This window comes from Aulonocara stuartgranti (assembly GCF_965226115.1).
Source record: "Aulonocara stuartgranti genome assembly, chromosome: 9".
Taxonomy (NCBI): domain Eukaryota; kingdom Metazoa; phylum Chordata; class Actinopteri; order Cichliformes; family Cichlidae; genus Aulonocara; species Aulonocara stuartgranti.
The window spans coordinates 19,088,745-19,110,777 of NC_138960.1; the positions used below are offsets into that span (position 1 = coordinate 19,088,745).

Consider the following 22,033-nt stretch of genomic DNA (forward strand, 5'->3'; position numbering starts at 1 on the left):
CTAACAAATCTTCTGCTTTCATAGAGAAGATCAGACTTGCTGATGATCATTTAACTAAGTGCATTTGATAAGCAGCACCTGGCTGATACGTTTCCTATTTATTCCTATGGAAGGCTGTACTTAGCACACACAATGTTTCTGCATTTTGATTTCACTTTTGTGTAAATAGTGTAATATGTCATGTGTTGCTCTTCATATGTGGTTGTATTTATCTAACTTTAAGTCCTCCTACGGACCAGATTACTTTCATTACGTACTGATGGATTACCGTTATTTTCAACATGATTGTTATATTTTGCCAATGTATCATGGATTATGAAAAAACATAGGTCTACACTGAAAGGAGTGTGCAATGGATACATTGTATCATATTTCAACATATGGAGCTGAATCCAAAAAGATAAAGAGTAAACATACAGAGGAACAAGTCCAGTAGTCTTTTATGTTGTTTCCTCATTGCCTTATATTTCAAGGTTCAAGGTTCTTTATTCGTCACCTTGAACCTTGAACCTTGAATTTAAATAAGAAGAGAAAATGAGGACTGCAGAGAAGGACTAAGACAACAGTATATGTATGGAAGCCAAATCTGTGCTCAAAGCTTCGGTCTCTGGAGCGGATAAAAGATTTAAAGTGCTATTATAATTGTGCTCAGGTGTTAATAGCTAAGCTTTCATTTTCATTATGTGTAACAGAGAGGATTTAAACTTGCCTCCAATACTTTACTAAGTGAACTTTTGGCAGGCGAAACTGAACAAATTGCTTTAGCGAACTGGGGTACAAACAAGAAATTATATTTAAAACAGTCCAAGTCCTTGCAGCCTTTATAGTGCTTTAAAAAGTAGCTTTATTATTCAGGTAGCCCAATGCAACTACCCCAAGTTATCTCTGCAGGGCTCTCTTTGTCTTTCGGATAAGAAAAACACTTTAATGATCACAGTATTAGCTGAACAGCCTGAAAATAAAGGCCTGATGCATTTCCTGTCTATATTGGTTGTGTTGTGTGATAAAAAAGAGACGAATGTCCTCTCATTAGACCAATTATTTGCTGTCAGAGCCAACGTGCGAAAGGCCTCCATGCATTAACAGGCAGCAGTGACTTCGCTGCCGAGTACCTGGAACCCTCTCGTAAAGAGGTACTTAAAGCCGAACAGGGAATCCAATTAGCCGAGGTGTTTTTCTGCTGTGAGGCCTTGTTAAGTTTAACCCCACAACAATGTGTGTATGTTTTCAGGGTAAAGTATTTAAGAAGTTCTGGTTTGAGTCTATACACAAGTTTCCAGCTGCACTGCTCTGATGGCTGAAAGCTACCACTTTTTGCCACCAGAGAAACACCCCTGGATGCCCTCAGTGACGAATCGTCCCAGCCTTCTGTTCTCCACCCTGCCCGCTTAAATCCTATTTCATCTTATCTTTCCATTTATCTTTTCCATTTCTTCCCGTAACAGAAACCCGCCGCCTACTCTCCACCAGCCGGAGCTCTGGTCAGATGAGTTTAATGACTTCATCTGCAAGTGAGTGTGGCTTCTAGTGTTTATCCTTCCTGTGTGAATAATAAATATTTACACAGATAACCCGCTGCTTTGAATATGAATCTGAGAAATGCACTGCACTCCTCTTTCTGCCTCATGCTCGTTCTCCCACCTCACAGATGTCTGATTAAGGACTTTGAGCTGAGACCGAATGTGCAAGACCTGCTCCAGCATGTGTTCATCAAACAGACTGTCGGCAGAGAGAAAATCCTGCAAAAACAATTGATTGAGCTCATTGATCTCAACCAGCAAATTGGAGTGATTGAAAAAACAAGGTATTGTGTCCTTATGGCTTTTGTCTCTATGTTTTTGTCCCGATATCTCGCTGTATGAGCCAAATACTCCCACACCGTAAAGTGTTTGATTGATTTTGATACAAAGCCCATGAAAAACTTAAAATATAACGCCCTTCCTGTCAGCAGTTGTTATATGCTAGGCTGTTGCTTAGCTTTTGCCGACAGTATAATCCAAATTACCCTACTTGCTGGATGTTTTACAAGCCCTGTCATCCTCACACAAAAAACAGGTCAATCCTGCACCGGCTGCACTTGAGCTGTAGGCTCCTTAGCATAAGTTAAAATGTTGCCCTTTAAAGTGAGTTTCTCCCTGTACAGTGATAACATGTCGATCCCGTTTCTGTCATTTAAGCCATCATGGAAAGACAGACAGAAGCTCAGACAGTAATGACAGGTAACTATAGAGGATGCTTTTGTGACGCAGTAGGAGCTTTTATAATTCAGTCAAAGCTCTTGTTATAGTTGTGATTGCACACGTATTTGCCATCAACTGCCACCCTGCCCTTCTTACATCGTTGTCTGTTTTAATGTTCAAATCATGTTATTGTCACTGTTTGTTCTGTTTTATGAGTTTTCATTTATAATACTGTAATGTCATTTGATGCTGTCAGTGGTTATGATATTTACTGTAAATCAATTACAGGAGCTTAAAAGCTCACTTGTGTTCAGCATTACCTATCAGATAAATGATGCTTCAGTAGAGACACAGTGAAATAGGATTCCTGGAACTTGACCCTGGAACGTTTTCAGGGATTGAGCCTCTGACCTTCCGATTTATAGATGACCTGCTTTACCACCTGACCAGCTTAACCTGTAGAAAGGCCATATCCCATAAATGAGGTGTACTTCATACCATGAAAAAATGTTAGAGCTTGAAAATAGAGGACAACTAATTCATGCACATGAAGTAACAACCAACTTTTCTTAAAAGAGTTGGTGTCTGACAGTAACATCATGATGTGTTCTGCCTCACTTTCCCCAAAATAATTATTTTCATATTGATATTTTTGTTTACAGGCAGCATCCACAGCCTTCAGCTACACTCTTAAAACTGTATGTTGTTGAAATCATAGTATAGTAACTAATATTTGACATGAACATTTGAGCGACCTAGCTTAGGTAGTTCTATAGCTCTTTGAAAATGGCACAGAAAGCTAAAATGTGACAGTTTTCCTATTAAAAGTGGATCATCTTGGAATTATTTAAGGATATCTGGTATGGTCAGGCTGGAAGCATGTGGTCAGCTGACATGGAATGAATGTTATGCATACAAACCCCCAAATTACAAAATTACTTGAACCCAATCAACAACACGTAAGTATAAGGAAACATAAGAGTCATGTTGTCTTTCTAAAAGTTAAATAACAATAAAGCTAAAAGCTTGTTCAGTAAATTATGTTCATCACTAAATTTGCTGGTTTCCTGATATCACTTGTCAGTAAATGAACTGACTTGTGGTAATAAGATGATGTTGCAATTCCTACAATGGGTAATTGGAATCTTGTGGGATTATTTTATTCCCTTGTGCAGATTTAATCTCTTGAAAGACACATTTACTTAACTAGAAAAGATTTGTTTACTAAACTTAAGTCACCCACTTCTGAAGTTTATCCTCCCTGTGGGACTATTTTTGTTTTATTTTATCCCTCTCTGTGTCTACTCTTTCCTTGATTAAAATAGAAGATGCTTGAATAGAGACGCGTCCCTGAGGTTAGAGTCATAGTCAGACCAGTGCGTCCCAGTAAAAGCTCCTCTGCAAAGTAGCGGGGCTTGCAGTTCTAGAAGAATCTGCAAAATTTAACATTCATTTTTTCAGAGCATGCTCACTAAGAGATGTCATTGTTGTGTTCCAGGCATGAGCGTATTCATACCACAAAAGGAAGCCACATGAAGACACAGGACGCAGACGAGGTGGATGACCTCGCCACCCTTGAGGTTCTAGATGAGGTAAAAAAAAAAATGAATTAGGCTTTTTCACACAATTTCTTTTTTCCCCTTCCTGGCTGCACAACATCAGATAACAAGTTAGAGTTAGGATGAAGTCACTGAATGCAGCAAACATTTTCTGGTGAAAAAGAAAAAAACCCAGAGAATTGATGGGAGTTAGAGCTGAAAATCTCTGCCTGTTTTATTTTTCTCCTTGAAAGCATAGGTAGTTTCTATTGAGATACATTTATGAATTTACAGCAGAGTGCTCTGCTCTCTCTCTCTCTTTGCTGATAGAGTTAATGTAGCTCACCCAACAGCCTCTTTCTCTCAGTCACTTTCATCTATTTTTTAATTGCACTTTGGTGTTTAAGTGAAAGGATAACTTGTGCTGGTCTTCACAACCCACACCAAAAATAATGATAGATCAAGTACTGTTTTCTTAACTTACACACCCGTATGTACGCACATATAAGTGGTATTAATAAAATATTAACTTTGTAATTACCTGCTAAGCTCAAACTGCTCTGTCCCAATCAAAATTGGAATCCTGGCATCTTTTATTTTTGCCCTTCTAGATGGTAACAAATACAACAGTTAAAATGTTCATGTATGATATGATGGAGAAAAAAATATTTGGTTTATTTGATAGATAGTGATTAATGCGTTTAAGTTACAAAATGAGTTACAAAAGTATTTTACTTATAACAAGTCAGGTAAATTTAAAATATACACTGTAAAAAGCTGCCAACATGTTGTTCTAACATTAACCAAGAAAAGTCACCACATATTATTTCAATTCTGTTCAATTTGGTTTTATTTATATAGCACCAAACCACAACAGCAGTCACCTAAAGGCACTATATTTAGGGTAAAGACCCTACAGTAATAGAGAAAACCCCAACAATTAGATGGGCCCCTGCGAGCAAGCAACAGTGGGAAGGACAAACTCCCTTTTAACAGGAAGAAACCTCTGGCAGAGCCAGGCTCAGGGAGGAGCAACTATCTGCCACAAAAACAAACAAAAACTCCAAAATGAACATGGCTTTGTTTCCTTTTGCAGAGGAACATATTTTTATGATATGGTGAATTCTGTGTTTATTATATTCAATACTAATACTGTCCGAAGTCCTCTTGTTGCATTGGGTGTTGGGGTGGCTGTAGCTCAGGTGGCAGAGCAGGTCAGCCACTAACCAGAAGGTCGGTGGTTTGATCCTAGGCTGCTCCAGTCAGCATGCCAAATATCCTTGGGCAAGATACTAACCCCATGTTGCTCTCCGATGCATCCATCGGAGTGTGAATGTGTGTGAATGGTAGACTACTTAGCACTTAGGTCAGAAAAAAGTGCTTGTGTGAATGGGTGTGATTGGGTGAATGAATTAGTTGTATAAAGCGCTTTGAGTGCTCAGACAGAGTAGAAAAGCGCTATATAAGAACAAGTCCATTTACCATTGGACAAAATAGCCAATATTTGAGTGATTAAACAACTAGTTTAGAAATGATAATCAAAAATGAACACTGATTGAACGTTTACTGCATCTACTGTGATATATTTGTATTTAAGCGCTGTTGAAGGTACACTATGTCACATTATGACATTTAGCATCATTTTTCCTAATTGCCCATTCTGGTCTTTCAAGAACCAAAACAAAACAAAGCAAAAATACACAGCAGCATCTTTGACAGAAAGAACATTTGGAACAATTTATCAAATCTGAGGGATGAACTGACATATTGAATGAGTTGCCAGCGGATATTTCCACCCATCCTTCAAGCTGAAATGGGCTGCTGGTTTGATGGGAACGTTGGCATAAACTAAACTTCTGTGGGTTGTTTTTTTTTGTTTTTTTTATAAATATAGTTCTGACTGTCATTTAGCAAGCATCTCATACTGATATTTATTGTCTTTGTTTATTTTTTTCCAGAACACTGTCGCAGATCAGCTTCAGAATCGCTATGGAAATGATCAAATTTACACAAATGTGGGCGACACCCTCATTGCAGTCAATCCTTTCCATACAATGGAGATATACACGCCTGAGGTCTGTGGAGATAAATAGACCTTTGTTTTATTTGGATCTGTGTTCTTTCCGTGTACATGCATCTCTACATTTGGTCAATAATGCAGTGAATGTAGCCTGGCATAGCTCATTAGAGCCTCTGCAGTTCTTCAGTCTGCTGCATCCCATTTGGCTTCAAACAGTGCACACACATTTTCACAGATACTACCGCTGTTTTTCTGCCTCGTCCATAACTCAGTGGCTCTATTTTCCTCTCAATTATCATGTTTTTGCCTCAAGTTTGTTGCTAATTGAGAGATTATTACAAATCCGCTTTGTAAAATCATTAATTTAGTTTTCTAAAAATATCTATTTTGTTGTATTCATTACACTCTTGAGCACGTCTTTAACAAGCTTTTATCTTTTTCTCCCTCTCTTCATAGCACACTAAGATGTACATAGGAGCTAAGCGTACAGCTAACCCACCACACATCTTCGCTGTGGCTGATACTGCCTACCAATCTATGGTTTCATACAATGCTGATCAGGTAATAAGCTCTTCAGTTATTACAAACTGTTTGAGTTTACTTGTTTAAGTGCTGTTCCACACGATGCCAGAGCAGCAGTTTGACAACACAGACCCTAAAAAAAACAGAAACCAGATACCAGAAAGTACCAAAAGCAGGTTCTGTTTTTTTAATTTTTTTCATTTATTCGTTTTTTGCAGGGTTGGGGGGATTTTGTGCGTGATTTTGTGTGATGCTAATAATGCTAAATCTAGTTTGCTAGGATGGTTAGCATGGTGTGTCTATTATTCGATATTGGAGAATTGGCAAGTGAATTAAGGCCTTTTGATTGGATCGTCTTTGGGGAAATTCAAGTACATCCTTTCTAAGAAAGAAAGTTTGCACAAGACTCTGAACAGTACTGTGAAAAATTAAGTACACCCCACGATTCAATAGCTTGCAGAGCCAGTAGCTGTGGTCGAGCTTTAGCCCACTCTTCTTTACAGTGTTGTTTCAGTTCATTGAGGTTTGTGGGCATTCATTTATACACAGTTCGCTTAATATCCTGCTACAGCTTTGCAATCTGGTTCAGGTCTGGGCTTTGACTGGGAAATTTCAAAAACTGATTATTTTCTTTTTCAGGCGTTCTGTAGATTTGCTAGTGTGCTTGGGATCATTGTCTTGCAATATGATTTTATTGTTAATAAAGCTAATAATATAATATGCCTGTCCTATATGGACTCTGTATTTGAATTTTCTTTGTAAAAGAAAGCCAGTATGTTGATTCTCTCTCCACTGTCTGCATTCAGTGACATATTTTAGTGACAATGGTAGTTAAGCTGTTAATAACATTATTAATATTATTCGCGTTTAAGCCTCAAAGCCTTTTTTGTTGACACCACAGGAGTCAGAGTGCATATATAATTAAATGTGACTCAAGTGACTTCTTGTGTGCAGTGTATTGTGATCAGTGGGGAAAGTGGAGCAGGGAAAACAGAGAGTGCTCATCTGCTGGTGCAGCAGCTAACGGTTCTCGGGAAGGTGAGTCATGAAATCCAACCAGCACAACGCTTGATCGTTTGGTAGATATTCTGTTAACGCAGTTTGAAGATCTTGTAATGAGTTCGTTGGTGCTGCAGTTAGTGCCAGTCATGATATGAAGGCTAACTAAAAAGGAAATGTCATTTCTCTTGACCTTTTTTGTATTTATATGAGCAGATTATAGGAAGTGGTAGTGCTACTTGTCATAGTGTAACACTTACTTTTTTTTTTTAATTAGTCCCCCATACTAAAGTGGAATATTTTGTTTAGGCCAATAACAGGACACTCCAGGAGAAGATCCTGCTGGTCAACAGCTTGGTGGAGGCATTTGGAAATGCCTGCACTGTCATCAATGACAACTCCAGCCGCTTCGGCAAGTACCTGGAAATGAAGTTCAACGGTGGTGGAACAGTGGTCGGAGCACAGATATCCGAGTATCTGCTGGAAAAATCCAGAGTTGTCCACCAGGCGATGTAAATATCACTTCCTGTTTCTTGTGTTGGTCCCGGTTTTGACTGTTATTACCTTCATTTGAGAGTGACATTCATAGAAAAATACAAATAATCTCTCTGTTCATTTTCTGAAAGAACATTGCCATGAAGGTTATTATTCTGCCCGCTTTCCACGGATCAGCGGATAATAGATTGTCTCTTTTTCTTGCTCTCTTTCACATCTGCTTTTTCATTTGAAACTGGTGGCATTTGCTTTCACCTGCATTTCACTCGGTCCATCATTTCTTCTTATCGTGTGTCTGGGGAGCAGACCGGGTCAAGTGGAAGGGCTAGCTTATTTCCTGTTGGATCAAAGATTGTGGTCTTGCGTGTGTCTTTAGTGGAACTTCAAAGACACACTCAAGTACTGTATTGGAAAACAGACACATGTCAGAGAGGGCTCGATTAGGCCCTACATTGTATGAATATTTAGTCTGTTAATGGCTGTCGTATTTGGGTTAATAGAACACAGGGTGAACTCTTATGTTTTCATGAATTAATCTTTATTCACATGTTGCATATTTTGTTACCCCTGCAAGATAATTTTCAATTGCTTCATTATGGATATATTTTAATGACACACACACACCTGAAATGATTGTTGATGCTTTCCGATGGGATTTGGTGACAGTATCCTGAATCAAATTTAGTTTGATTATCCTGTTGAAACAAAAATGGCTATTTACTAATGGATTTAGCAAAAGATTAGACAGGTTTTCCTTCACCATATTCATGATTAATATAAATTTAAGCTTAAATTTTATTCATAATAAACAACCAAAGGCATTCAGTGTTCATCATCATTCATCTATGCTTGTAATTTATTTCATAAAGTCTTACAATTTGTGTTACTGGTGGAAATACAACTTGGTTTTGAATTTAAAGAAGGATCGTCAGCCTTCTTTATTCAAACGAATATGGGAAGGCGTAGGATTGTTTGCAGATTATATTAGTTTGTCTGTTTTTCCTCCAAATTCCAAAACTATGACATCACAACAATGGGATTGGTCAGTAGCAATGTTGATCCTGGACACTATTAACATGATGCAGGAGTAACACCAACATGGAGATATCAGATAACTCAGGTTTTTAAAAAGCTGGAAACATGTTAACTAACTATTCCTGTGCATATTTTAGCATTGATCATGTTTATTTTGTTAGAAATTTTCTTAAGAAAACAAAACTGGAGTCATGTTAATCATGTGGCGAAAACATTTACCTAGCATGTCTCCTTTTCAGGAATTTGATTTCCACTATATGTGCGTGTTTCCACAGGGGGGAGAGGAACTTCCACATCTTTTACTACATTTATGCTGGTCTGGCTGACAGGAAGAAGCTAGCCCACTACAAGCTCTCTGACAGCAAAACACCTAAGTAGGTTTGACATTCCTTAGCAATTTTCCCAAAACACTGTTATCTGCGTCCCATGCTGCAAACTCCCAACTTCCAGAGACCCCAGTGGTTCCTTTTTGTTTTGCAGGTATCTGTATCACGAGAACATTAAACTTGGGCCTGACATAGTGAACAACGCTTCCTACAAGGAGCAGTTTGATGCAGTCGAGCAGTGTTTCAAAGTCATTGGATTCACCCTGGAGGTATAAACTGATGTATTCATTACTGGGCCACAGGTTTAGCAGTATAACCTTGATCCCAGTGTTCACACTGACTTGTTCTCACTCTTCCCCATTAAAGTCACTCTATGTAAAAATAACATGTAAACAATCTTACTAGCTATAGCACCAGTATTGCTGGCATTTCAGAATCAGTGTGATCATGCCGGCTTCTTGTCTTGTATATGGCTTGTGATGGAACATAAAGCTGCAGGCACATGTAGGCAATCAGTTCTTGACATTGTGAAAACCTAATGAGGCTCAAAGTACTGATTGCTCTTGGGATCTCCACATCAATAGTACTTATGTTATAATCACTTGGTAGTGCTATTTTACTGTGTCGTTTTGTCGTCCATGAAATGCACTTCAAGCTGATCCCTTAATATATGTGCTGCAGGTGAATTAGTGTTTTGTTTTTGTTTGTTTGTATTGTTTGTAGATTTAAGATTTTAACAAACTGTGCCCTTTTTTGGTCTGTTTGAACTGCTTTCATAGTTCAAAATAATAATTGAGCCACCTATTTTCGGATTGGCTACTCCTCGCAAACAGAAGGTTTAAACAGCAGGTGGGTGGAGCTTCTGTGCTCAAAGCTAGAGCTTTGAGTCTGAGCTGAGGTGACCATATTAGGGATAGTTGCACACACTGATACATGTTTCCATACAAACTGTATTTGTTCTAATTTTTGCAGGAGCTCGGAAATGTTTACAGCACACTGGCTGCCATCCTCAACTCTGGGGACATTGAGTTTTCTCCAGTTGCCTCAGAGCACCAAACAGACAAGAGCAACATCTGCAACATGTCTGTCTTGGAGAACGGTAAGAAAAGAGAGAGAGAAGCACAGTGCATAATGACAGAAAACCAAATATGACTCTGAATTTCCTCTGCTACACCCCCTTCATCCGCCTCCCTCTTTTGCTAACCATCATTAACTCTGCAGGAGTCCTCCATGTTTAGATAAATACAGGAAATGATTTGGTTAAATCAATTACCCAAGACTGCATTAGTACATAAAAATCATTAAGAAGCATACATTTGTAATGGTTAGATATTATAATGCATGCTTTGCATTATATTTTCTGAATTCAAACACCTGTTCTGAATGGTAATTTAGAAAACAACATAGATGCGGCCTATTAATTGAATGAATATTCTCCTGCTCAGTCAGAATGAGGCTACATATTGCATAAGATGTGCTGCTTTGAGTAAACTCCACACTATAAATGCTAACTTTTATCCCCTTCCTTATCTCATGTCACCTCAGTGGCATCTCTGCTTCGTATCCGCTCAGACGAGCTGCAGGAAGCCCTGACCTCCCACTGTGTTGTGGCCCGCGGAGAGACGATCGTCAGACCCAACACAGTGGAAAAAGCAGTGGAGGTGAGGGACGCCATGGGTAAAGCTCTCTACAGCCGCCTCTTCAACTGGATTGTCAACCGAATCAACGCGCTGCTGCGGCCTGACAGCCAAGGGTAAGATGGGGGGGCAGAGAGTGTAACGGTGTGTTTGGTTGTCACGAATGAGGTCGTCTGACAAAGTTCCTGCTTTTGGATTAAAATAGATACACAACTAGATTCACTGCCAAGTCTTTAAAACTGCAGAATATACTTTAAAATCTACTTGCGTACATATTACATCGAGTATAGTGAGCATCACTATACTCGTGAGCATCACTATACTGGTTTAAGTTGTAAAAGAATTAATGAAGTGTCAAAACACAAAAAAAACCTGTACATTTGAGATCTTAAAACCAACAGTTTAACAGTTTTAAACATAAAAAGACTATTAATTCTTTCTAACGTTTAAATGATGTCTGTCTACTAACATCCTCTCAGCTGAAGTGCTAAAAATTGCACTTCCGCTAATGGCCACTAGAGGCTCATTCTAGAAGCCTCTAGAGTCATACACTCCATGCCCAGTTTTCAAGCAGAAATAAACATTTCTGCAGCCTGCTACAAATTTCTCTTTTGCTATTTCTAGCTAATTTACACCTTTATGACAGATGTATGTTTGTAAATTTAAAAAAAAAAACTCAAATAATAAAATATTTTAAGGCTTTAAGTTTTACTTTTTACATTATTTTGTTCATTTTGAATTATTTTCTCAAAAGTCTGAATGAGTAAGTTTAAATTTTGACAAAAAATAATCTGAAATTTTGACTTGCTGTATGGATGGGGAAAAAAATCAGTGGCAGATAAGCTTCCAACTAAATATCCAAGACCTTTTGCTTTTTACACAAGTAAGAATCATAACTTAAAAATAAGAAAAGTATATGAGTGGTCAGCTAGAGTAGAGAAGTGCAAAATAAGAACCAGTCCACTTACCATTTAAGTGTCAGGCTACCAGAACAACATAGCCATCCCTAGCACCACACGGTTAGCTATTCTATGAATGCATTTAAAGATTTAACATTTTATCCTTGTCTTCTCCAGAGAGGACGACAAGGGCCTTAACATCGGCATCTTGGACATATTTGGTTTTGAAAACTTCAAGAAGAACTCTTTTGAGCAGCTCTGCATCAACATTGCCAACGAGCAGATCCAGTTTTACTTCAACCAGCACATCTTTGCGTGGGAACAGGTAAAGTTCAGCCCACAAACCTCACACCAGCATGCCCCCCAGCCTGTCACTGAATTCAAATAACACTTTCTCAGAACGTGAATCCCTCCTGAACAGCTCTCTGTGTGCAGTTTTCACCTTGGTTCTAACTCATTTCCATCTAAATTGAGATAACATGTCATCGTTTGTCAGTCTGCATTTTAAAAGAGATGGCAAGGGTAAAATATGCTGCTGTCTTTATTCACGGCAGAATGAGGTTCTCTGTTCTCCCCTCGTGCAGTCTCGTGAGAGGGTTTTGCCTTTGGGGGGGGTCAGAGAATGGTTTGCCAATGTTAAATGATTTGGAGTCACCCATTGGGAGGTGTTATAAATCATTCTAAACGAGGGTCAATTAGGAGTTGAAGACACTTAGTGCTGGACTTAAATTCACTCTTGGGTATTGTTGGAACCAGGCCCAGAAATATATTGTCCTATGCAACCATCATATGTATATCCAGAGCATAAGGGAAATGTATGGTGCTGTGAGATTAATAGTTCTACATAAATAAGGCAGAATTAAAGGATTGCTGTATGGTAAGGTTTTATCAGCAGTGCATTTACTCTGCTGCCCTCATGTTTTCATGTATGTTTATGCGTGTGGTTGCATATTGTCCCAATCTATCTGCATCCATGCTGATTTTTTTTTCTGCTTTACTTCATTTTCTTCACAGTGGCACTTCATGCTCGAATAAGCAGATTGATTTGATATTGTTTGTTCCCATTTTGACCTGTTCTCCGTGGAGTAGAAGTCCCTGGTGATGTTGCTGAGTCATAGTAGCAGCTCTGAGTCAGCCTGATGTGATCAGGTTTGCTCACTTTGCCCTGCAGATCAGATTTATCAGAGCCGAGTTAAGAGGAGATAAAAGACAACAAATCAACATCGTTGATTTAATATAGTTATGTCCATAAACAGCTGTTTTGGGGCAATTTATGTAGGTAAATTTCTAGACGCTTTTATTTTAAAAGGTCAAGCCTTTGTGAACGCTAAAGCGTGACATTAAAGAAATAAAACCGAGGATATAAAACTGTACTGCTGTTTAATGGATCTTAAAGTGCATTTGGTATTGTAAGACAAGATTTCACTCATGCAGAAATACGGCTTTATTATTAAGGCAGCAGCATTAATAGCATCTTAGTATCAAGGAGATCAAGGAGTAATGACTATTGACCATGTATAGTAACCCAGTCCTAAAGGCTGTCCTGTGACAGTGAATATGTGTCATTAACCAGAGATCAGAAAAGTTACAGTGTCTTGCTAGGATTAGGAGATTAACCTTGGAATTAGTTTGATATTTAGAGCCAACTGGAGAGATCAGCATTCCATGAAAGGTTATTCACTTGTTCATAATTCATTCTAACATGTTATCATATATTAGGGTTAGCTAAAGGAATCCCAAACACACTTCTACTCCACGGAGAAGTTGATTTGACATCTTATTTGGACCTTTTTATTTGGTAACATGAAAATCGATGGAAAACTTAAGAAACTCAGGCTTTCATCAAGCTGTTGGAAGGTGTTTTGACCCATGAAAGGAGGCCATTAAAGACATTACATCACAAGTGCTTATTTCCACTCCTGTGCAGGATGAGTACCTGAATGAAGAAGTTGATGCTCGGATGATCGAGTACGAGGACAACCGGCCACTCCTGGACCTGTTCTTGCAGAAGCCCATGGGGATGCTGTCACTTCTGGATGAAGAGAGCCGCTTCCCGCAGGCCACTGACCAGACACTCGTAGGTGAGCTGCTCAGATTTCAATAGAGAAATGTTTGTTTTATTTGCTTTATTATTTATGTTATCATGTTTTGAGTTTGGTAACCTCGGTAACCACAACTTCCTGTTAGTGCAGGGGCTGATTACATATGAGGTGTTAATCTAACTTTTCTCCAACTACAGTGGGGCAAAAAAGTATTTAGTCAGCCACCGATTGTGCAAGTTCCCCCACCTAAAATGATGACAGAGGTCAGTAATTTGCACCAGAGGTACACTTCAACTGTGAGAGACAGAATGTGAAAAAAAAATCCATGAATCCACATGGTAGGATTTGTAAAGAATTTATTCGTAAATCAGGGTGGAAAATAAGTATTTGGTCAATAACAAAAATACAACTCAATACTTTGTAACATAACCTTTGTTGGCAATAACAGAGGTCAAACGTTTACTATAGGTCTTTACCAGGTTTGCACACACAGTAGTTGGTATTTTGGCCCATTCCTCCATGCAGATCTTCTCGAGAGCAGTGATGCTTTGGGGCTGTCGCCGAGCAACACGGACTTTCAACTCCCGCCACAGATTTTCTATGGGGTTGAGGTCTGGAGACTGGCTAGGCCACTCCAGGACTTTCAAATGCTTCTTACGGAGCCACTCCTTTGTTGCCCGGGCGGTGTGTTTTGGATCATTGTCATGTTGGAAGACCCAGCCTCGTTTCATCTTCAAAGTTCTCACTGATGGAAGGAGGTTTTGGCTCAAAATCTCACGATACATGGCCCCATTCATTCTGTCCTTAACACAGATCAGTCGTCCTGTCCCCTTGGCAGAAAAACAGCCCCATAGCATGATGTTTCCACCCCCATGCTTCACAGTAGGTATGGTGTTCTTGGGATGCAACTCAGTATTCTTCTTCCTCCAAACACGACGAGTTGAGTTTATACCAAAAAGTTCTACTTTGGTTTCATCTGACCACATGACATTCTCCCAATCCTCTGCTGTATCATCCATGTGCTCTCTGGCAAACTTCAGACGGGCCTGGACATGCACTGGCTTCAGCAGCGGAACACGTCTGGCACTGCGGGATTTGGTTCCCTGCCGTTGTAGTGTGTTACTGATGGTGACCTTTGTTACTTTGGTCCCAGCTCTCTGCAGGTCATTCACCAGGTCCCCCCGTGTGGTTCTGGGATCTTTGCTCACCGTTCTCATGATCATTTTGACCCCACGGGATGAGATCTTGCGTGGAGCCCCAGATCGAGGGAGATTATCAGTGGTCTTGTATGTCTTCCATTTTCTGATGGTTGCTCCCAAAGTTGATTTTTTCACACCAAGCTGCTTGCCTATTGTAGATTCAATCTTCCCAGTCTGGTGCAGGTCTACAATACTTTTCCTGGTGTCCTTCGAAAGCTCTTTGGTCTTGGCCATGGCGGAGTTTGGAGTATGACTGTTTGAGGCTGTGGACAGGTGTCTTTTATACAGATGATGAGTTCAAACAGGTGCCATTCATACAGGTAACGAGTGGGGGACAGAAAAGCTTCTTACAGAAGACGTTACAGGTCTGTGAGAGCCAGAGATTTTCCTTGTTTGAGGTGACCAAATGCTTATTTTCCACCCTAATTTACAAATAAATTATTTACAAATCCTACCATGTGAATTCATGGATTTTTTTTTCACATTCTGTCTCTCACAGTTGAAGTGTACCTCTGGTGCAAATTACTGACCTCTGTCATCATTTTAAGTGGGGGAACTTGCACAATCGGTGGCTGACTAAATACTTTTTTGCCCCACTGTATACACTCTGATATTTTGCTTTGTCCCAGAGCAAGATAACAAGTGTGGTTGAGTTGTGGTGATCATTTAGGTTGTAGCTCCAAAACGATGACCACACAGTGACAGATGTTTAAAGTTGGCTGCTGTGACGGTTTCACAGTCAAATATAGCTTGGAACAAAATTTTGATAATATCAGAAATTTAGGTTGACCCTCTCACAAGCTTGGCTGCTGCTGTGCCCTACATATACTATACTATAGATTTATATGATATTTATATGATATTATAACTTGAATCTGGGGTGTGTAGGGACCTTCGGATGGCCTTGGGTGTTTGGATAATTAACTCATGCAGTCTGATATTTTAGAGAAATTTGAAGGTAATCTCAAGTCAAAAAGCTTCTGGAGGCCAATGAGGGTTGACCTGGGCTTTGGGATTCACCACTATGCTGGAAAGGTAATTTAACATTTAATTCTAATCATAAACTGAAGCTGTTTGGCATTTGCTATTCATATCTTTCTTTATACCTCTCTACCAAACCTTAAGGTGATTTACAATGCCGCGGGCTTCTTGGCCAAGAACAGAGAAACCCTTCCAGCTGACATTATCCTGCTGCTGCGGTCGTCGGAGAATGAGCTCATTCGCAAGCTTGTCACTCACCCCCTCACCAGAACAGGTGAAGCAGACACAACCGCTCTTTGTGAATGAAGTTAAAATCAAGTTAAGAAAGAAAGGTAGAAGGTGAAAAGCTCCAACTTTTGCTTCAATTACTTGAAAACGGTGCAGAAGTACTTAAAATAAAATGACAGGCCATTCTTAGCCTGTTTAGCTTCCTCCTCTGTTCACGTTCACTGACTTGATCAGCAGTAACTCTCTCAGCATGACAGGAGCCTACTGTTTAGACTTAATGTAACCTCAGTAATTATCCCACCTGATTAAAATAACGTGCACTGCTCTGTTTCTTCAGATGGTTTCTGGATGTGTGACTAAGTCTCTTTTCTCTGTTGAGGGCAGTTTGTTCACTGACTCGCTCTCTAATCCACTATTCATTTCACAGGCAACCTTGCCCACACCAAGGGTAAAGGCATAAACACAATACGGAGCCCACGGACCCCGACACGCACCATCACCCTCGCCAAGGTACTTACAGCACTGTCTGCATTATCACTGTATTATCTCCCACATAAAGAACTTCCTCTGAAAAGTTGTTCAATTTATTTTCTCCATATTACTCTCACTACTCCAGTCGAGACCTGCTGCTGAATTACAGTTCAGATACTTGTGTCTACTGTGTTTTTCATTCATTCTCGCTCTGTTTTTACCCAACTGTAAATACTGCTTATTTTATTTATTTTCTCACCTTTCTTTCGTTTTTCTTTTTCCCTTTCGCTGCATTTCTGTTTCAAAAGATGGGAGTGCTAAGTTTATACAGTTCTTTTTCTTTTAGCGAGGTAATAAAGATGTGTGTATAACTATACCCTTTCCTCACTCTAGATATCCTTATAACAACCAATTGGATCCCGATATAGTGGCCTGTAGCTTGGTTTGAGATAGTTACAGTTAAAGTTACTTAGTTCAACAAAGTGAAAAGCGACCTATTATGCATTTCCTTATTTTCTATTTGATATACTTGTCAAAAAAAAAGAAACACAAGTAACATAACTATCATATACAGTATATATATATGTATAATATAAGACTTTTAACCTGCAGAATGGCCTCCTCTGGACGTGCAAGCAACACCTCCGTGCCTCCTGTGTTAACAAAATAGTAATTCCATTAATTAAAACCAGAACTGAAAGCTAATCAACGTGTTTGGGGTTTTTAAAAGATTAAAAATGCACAATAATCAGTTTTAAAACAAAGATATGATGATATTTTATATGTCATCATATACAACTTTGCATAGCTCATGTTTAACATGACAAAAGTTCTAAAGTATCAGTTCAGCATGAGCTCCTAATGAGCCAAAAGCTTGTTATGATGCCAAGGAGAGCAGGTATCCCTAATGTGGTTATCTCAGGCACACAGCTCTGTCTGAACAGAGGCCCCGCCTACCTGCTGTTGAAATAATGTGTTTGTGAGAGGCAGCCAATCAGATGATAGTTGGCTTAAAGGAAGAGGGAAAAGAGCTGAAGCAGAGAGTGATTTGACGGGAATCACTCAAAGCTATTTTAATGGACTCCAAGCATAAAAATATAAAGCTGGAAATGAGCATAAAAGGTCTACTTAAAAGTATTTTCCTGCATTAAGTCTCTGTGCAGATCATTATGTGTATTTGCAGCCTTGCTTTGCAAAATGCTAAATGCACCTAAAAACCCTTACTTCCTTCTGATGTATCTCTTATGCCGTGCTAATACTAGACTTGTTCATACAGGGAGTGCAGAATTATTAGGCAAGTTGTATTTTTGTGGAATAATTTTATTATTGAACAACAACCATGTTCTCAATGAACCCAAAAAAACTCATTAATATCAAAGCTGAATGTTTTTGGAAGTAGTTTTTAGTTTGTTTTTAGTTTTAGCTATTTTAAGGGGATATCTGTGTGTAGGTGACTATTACTGTGCATAATTATTAAGCAACTTAACAAAAAACAAATATATACCCATTTCAATTATTTATTTTTACCAGTGACACCAATATAACATCTCCACATTCACAAATATACATTTCTGACATTCAAAAACAAAACAAAAACAAATCAGCGACCAATATAGCCACCTTTCTCTGCAAGGACACTCAAAAGCCTGCCATCCATGGATTCTGTCGGTGTTTTGATCTGTTCACCATCAACATTGCGTGCAGCAGCAACCACAGCCTCACAGACACTGTTCAGAGAGGTGTACTGTTTTCCCTCCTTGTAAATCTCACATTTGATGATGGACCACAGGTTCTCAATGGGGTTCAGATCAGGTGAACAAGGAGGCCATGTCATTAGTTTTTCTTCTTTTATACCCTTTCTTGTCAGCCACGCTGTGGAGTACTTGGACGCGTGTGATGGAGCATTGTCCTGCATGGAAATCATGTTTTTCTTGAAGGATGCAGACTTCTTCCTGTACCACTGCTTGAAGAAGGCGTCTTCCAGAAACTGGCAGTAGGACTGGGAGTTGAGCTTGACTCCATCCTCAACCCGAAAAGGCCCCACAAGCTCATCTTTGATGATACCAGCCCAAACCAGTACTCCACCTCCACCTTGCTGGCGTCTGAGTCGGACTGGAGCTCTCTGCCCTTTACCAATCCAGCCACGGGCCCATCCATCTGGCCCATCAAGACTCACTCTCATTTCATCAGTCCATAAAACCTTAGAAAAACCAGTCTTGAGATATTTCTTGGCCCAGTCTTGACGTTTCAGCTTGTGTGTCTTGTTCAGTGGTGGTCGTCTTTCAGCCTTTCTTACCTTGGCCATGTCTCTGAGTATTGCACACCTTGTGCTTTTGGGCACTCCAGTGATGTTGCAGCTCTGAAATATGGCCAAACTGGTGGCAAGTGGCATCTTGGCAGCTGCACGCTTGACTTTTCTCAGTTCATGGGCAGTTATTTTGCACCTTGGTTTTTCCACACGCTTCTTGCAACCCTGTTGACTATTTTGAATGAAACGCTTGATTGTTCGATGATCACGCTTCAGAAGCTTTGCAATTTTGAGACTGCTGCATCCCTCTGCAAGATATCTCACTATTTTTGACTTTTCTGAGCCTGTCAAGTCCTTCTTTTGACCCATTTTGCCAAAGGAAAGGACGTTGCCTAATAATTATGCACACCTGATATAGGGTGTTGATGTCATTAGACCACACCCCTTCTCATTACAGAGATGCACATCACCTAATATGCTTAATTGGTAGTAGGCTTTCGAGCCTATACAGCTTGGAGTAAGACAACATGCATGAAGAGGATGATGTGGACAAAATACTCATTTGCCTAATAATTTTGCACTCCCTGTATATCACTGTGGTGGATTTGTGTTTATAGCACCATGCCTAATTCTGCTACGCAATTTCAGAAAAATGGCTTACATAGTCAATCAAATTTTTTTTAAAATGCTTTTAAAACAGTGTTAAAACTTTAAATTTTGCACTCCAAGCATTCCGTAATCAGCCTGACTCTTTCAGGTGCCAGTATCCAAATAAAACTCCTCCTGGCAACTCAATTGCGTGGCTTTACGTGCCGGTGTGAATTAGTTTAGATTGCAGCCGTACACCATTGCTAAATGTAAGCCTCAAAGCCATTTGCTCACCTAAAACCAATCGACAGCGGCTACATTTACAAGAACTGTTTGATTAGTTCTTGAATTAATTTCCATTCATCTGCATATTTTAGGGAAAAAGCTCATCAAAGGTTTTGCTCTTGAGAAGCCACGATGAGCGATTTAAATGCTAAAAAACAGCATTAGGCTGATGGCGTGCTATAAAGGTGGTCTTCTCCCCGTTGTGTTTGTGTTGAGAATTAGAAGTAGAGCTTGTTAAAATGTTACCAAATATGTGGTAAAGGACAATTAAGTGGTTGTGACCGATTTGGGTGTAACACTGTTGTATATAAGTAGACCATATTCTTGATTTGGCACTACTTGTTTATCCACTTTATGCGTCTCTTTTGCAGCGTTCTCTGGAATTAAAGCCTCCAAAAAAATTCTTGCTTGATGTAAGCAAATGAAAATGGTGATTGGTGGTTTTTCAAAAACACAATCAAATGTTTGGAGTAAAATTTGCACAGGAGAAAAAAGATAAACCACATACATGTTTTATTATTTAGTCGGATATCCATACTGTACAAGCAGAAATTATAGAGAGTAGTATTATATCATATACCCGGTATTATTGGCCTTTTTTTAATATGTTTTATGTTTTTGGGGTTTTTTTTAGCCAGGTGAATCTGGAGACACGCCTTACCACCCTAGAGAAACCACCAACATGAGAACACAGACAGTGGCCTCCTACTTCAGAGTAAGATTTGAACATTTTTTTAAATTATTTTATTTTATTTGCTTGGATCAGTTATTTGGGAGGTTTTTAGAGAGAGCCACAAATTAACAAACAAATACAGTTGTACTCAGTAGTTCACATACACTCATCATGAGCATGATTTCAAAGTAATTTTGAGCTTTTAATCATTTCTTTTAAGTGTTTTGTTTCCAGGGTGGAATGATTGTACAGCAAAGATCCTAAAGATTTATGCATTTATTTTGAATTTTCTACACAGGGTCAGAATTATAAATACAAACATAGAAATGATACATACAACCTCAGATATATAGATACTCTTTTAGGGCCGGGGCTGGATAACCACCATCTACCATTATAGAATTGTACCATAAATTTCTAGCTGGTTTTCTTTGAGTGCCTTCTCTCACCAGAGACATTATAACTACCATATATTTGCCACAACTACCCCTAATCTTCTTCTTCTGCTCCTTCTAGTACTCTTTGATGGACCTTCTGTCCAAGATGGTGGCAGGTCAGCCTCACTTTGTGCGCTGCATCAAGCCCAACAACGATCGCCATGCCAACAAGTTTGACCGTGAAAAGGTTCTGGTCCAGCTTCGATACACTGGTGTTCTGGAGACTGCCAAGATCAGACGCCAGGGTTACTCTCACCGCATCCTGTTTGCTAACTTCATTAAGAGGTCAGTGGTGAAAAGCAGAGCTTATGAAGTGATTACAAAATCAGCGTGTAGAACCTTGATATTAGTGTCCAGATAATTACATTGATTGCTGCAGGTACTACTTATTGGCTTACCATGCTAACGAGGAGCCCGCTGCAACCCCAGAAACATGTGCTGCAATACTGGAGAAGGCCAAGCTGGAAAACTGGGCTATGGGAAAGACAAAGGTAAGGAGAGATTTCATTTCATTCATTCATTTCATTTCATTTATTTGTTCATTTTCAGGCACAACAAATACCTATATTGAACATAAAATGCACAAAACAAAAAACAAAAATTGCCTGAAATTTGGTGTTTACTGTTGTTTCTCACTGTTTGGTTAAGTTGAGGCAAGAAATTAAAAGAAATTTTCCACCTTTTTATTGTTGCATCCCTTCATGATCCAGCAGGAATCTCAAACATACGGAACAAACATCCAAATGTAGCACATTGAGCTCAGAGTTGTGCAGATTTTTTTGAGTCTCCTTTGCCAGAGGCCAATTTAAAACTTCAATACTAAATAAAACTTTTTTCCACACATTATGGTCATGAATAGATTCAAATCAAGTTAATAAAGGACTCCAGATGAAGGCTCATACACCCAAACCATTTAGGTTAAACAAGGCATGAAAATAAAAGAATGTGCTTCTGATTTTTTATTTTTTTATTTTAAATCTATAACCAAAGAGCATTTCAAAGATCATCATCATCTAATTTCATAGATTTGAGTGAACAACAGTGATTATCCCACAACTGTAAAAGGCTGATGGGGTGTGGTCGTCACCCTGCCAAGCGGTCAGGTGGTTGGGTGGCATGGACCCTCAAGTTTCTGTATTAAAATAGCTCGAGAACAAAGCAACATAAGATTTTGAAATTTATACCATAGATGTATCCACTAAAAACGTTGGAAAATGTTGAATCTCAGTG

General features: G+C 39.2%; 1 protein-coding gene across 9 annotated transcripts in view; it reads left to right on the plus strand.

Annotated features, from left to right (window-relative positions):
- The window catches only part of myo3a (myosin IIIA), a 67,776-nt gene that overhangs the window by 27,255 nt on the left and 18,488 nt on the right, over positions 1-22,033 (plus strand). Inside the window, exons 8-30 of one of the 9 annotated variants that reach the window (XM_082545606.1) lie at positions 1,446-1,511; positions 1,649-1,804; positions 2,178-2,219; positions 2,843-2,878; positions 3,679-3,772; positions 5,677-5,793; positions 6,195-6,299; positions 7,215-7,298; positions 7,569-7,771; positions 9,065-9,163; positions 9,270-9,384; positions 10,088-10,214; positions 10,661-10,868; positions 11,829-11,976; positions 13,579-13,732; positions 15,839-15,927; positions 16,018-16,147; positions 16,529-16,611; positions 16,881-16,922; positions 20,065-20,106; positions 20,328-20,408; positions 20,883-21,088; positions 21,183-21,294. In XM_082545606.1, the coding sequence (XP_082401732.1) occupies positions 1,446-1,511; positions 1,649-1,804; positions 2,178-2,219; positions 2,843-2,878; positions 3,679-3,772; positions 5,677-5,793; positions 6,195-6,299; positions 7,215-7,298; positions 7,569-7,771; positions 9,065-9,163; positions 9,270-9,384; positions 10,088-10,214; positions 10,661-10,868; positions 11,829-11,976; positions 13,579-13,732; positions 15,839-15,927; positions 16,018-16,147; positions 16,529-16,611; positions 16,881-16,922; positions 20,065-20,106; positions 20,328-20,408; positions 20,883-21,088; positions 21,183-21,294 (2,539 nt within the window). The remainder of the gene's footprint in view (positions 1-1,445; positions 1,512-1,648; positions 1,805-2,177; positions 2,220-2,842; positions 2,879-3,678; positions 3,773-5,676; positions 5,794-6,194; positions 6,300-7,214; positions 7,299-7,568; positions 7,772-9,064; positions 9,164-9,269; positions 9,385-10,087; positions 10,215-10,660; positions 10,869-11,828; positions 11,977-13,578; positions 13,733-15,838; positions 15,928-16,017; positions 16,148-16,528; positions 16,612-16,880; positions 16,923-20,064; positions 20,107-20,327; positions 20,409-20,882; positions 21,089-21,182; positions 21,295-22,033) is intronic. The other 8 variants (XM_082545608.1, XM_082545607.1, XM_082545611.1 and 5 more) reach the window with 8 other exon arrangements.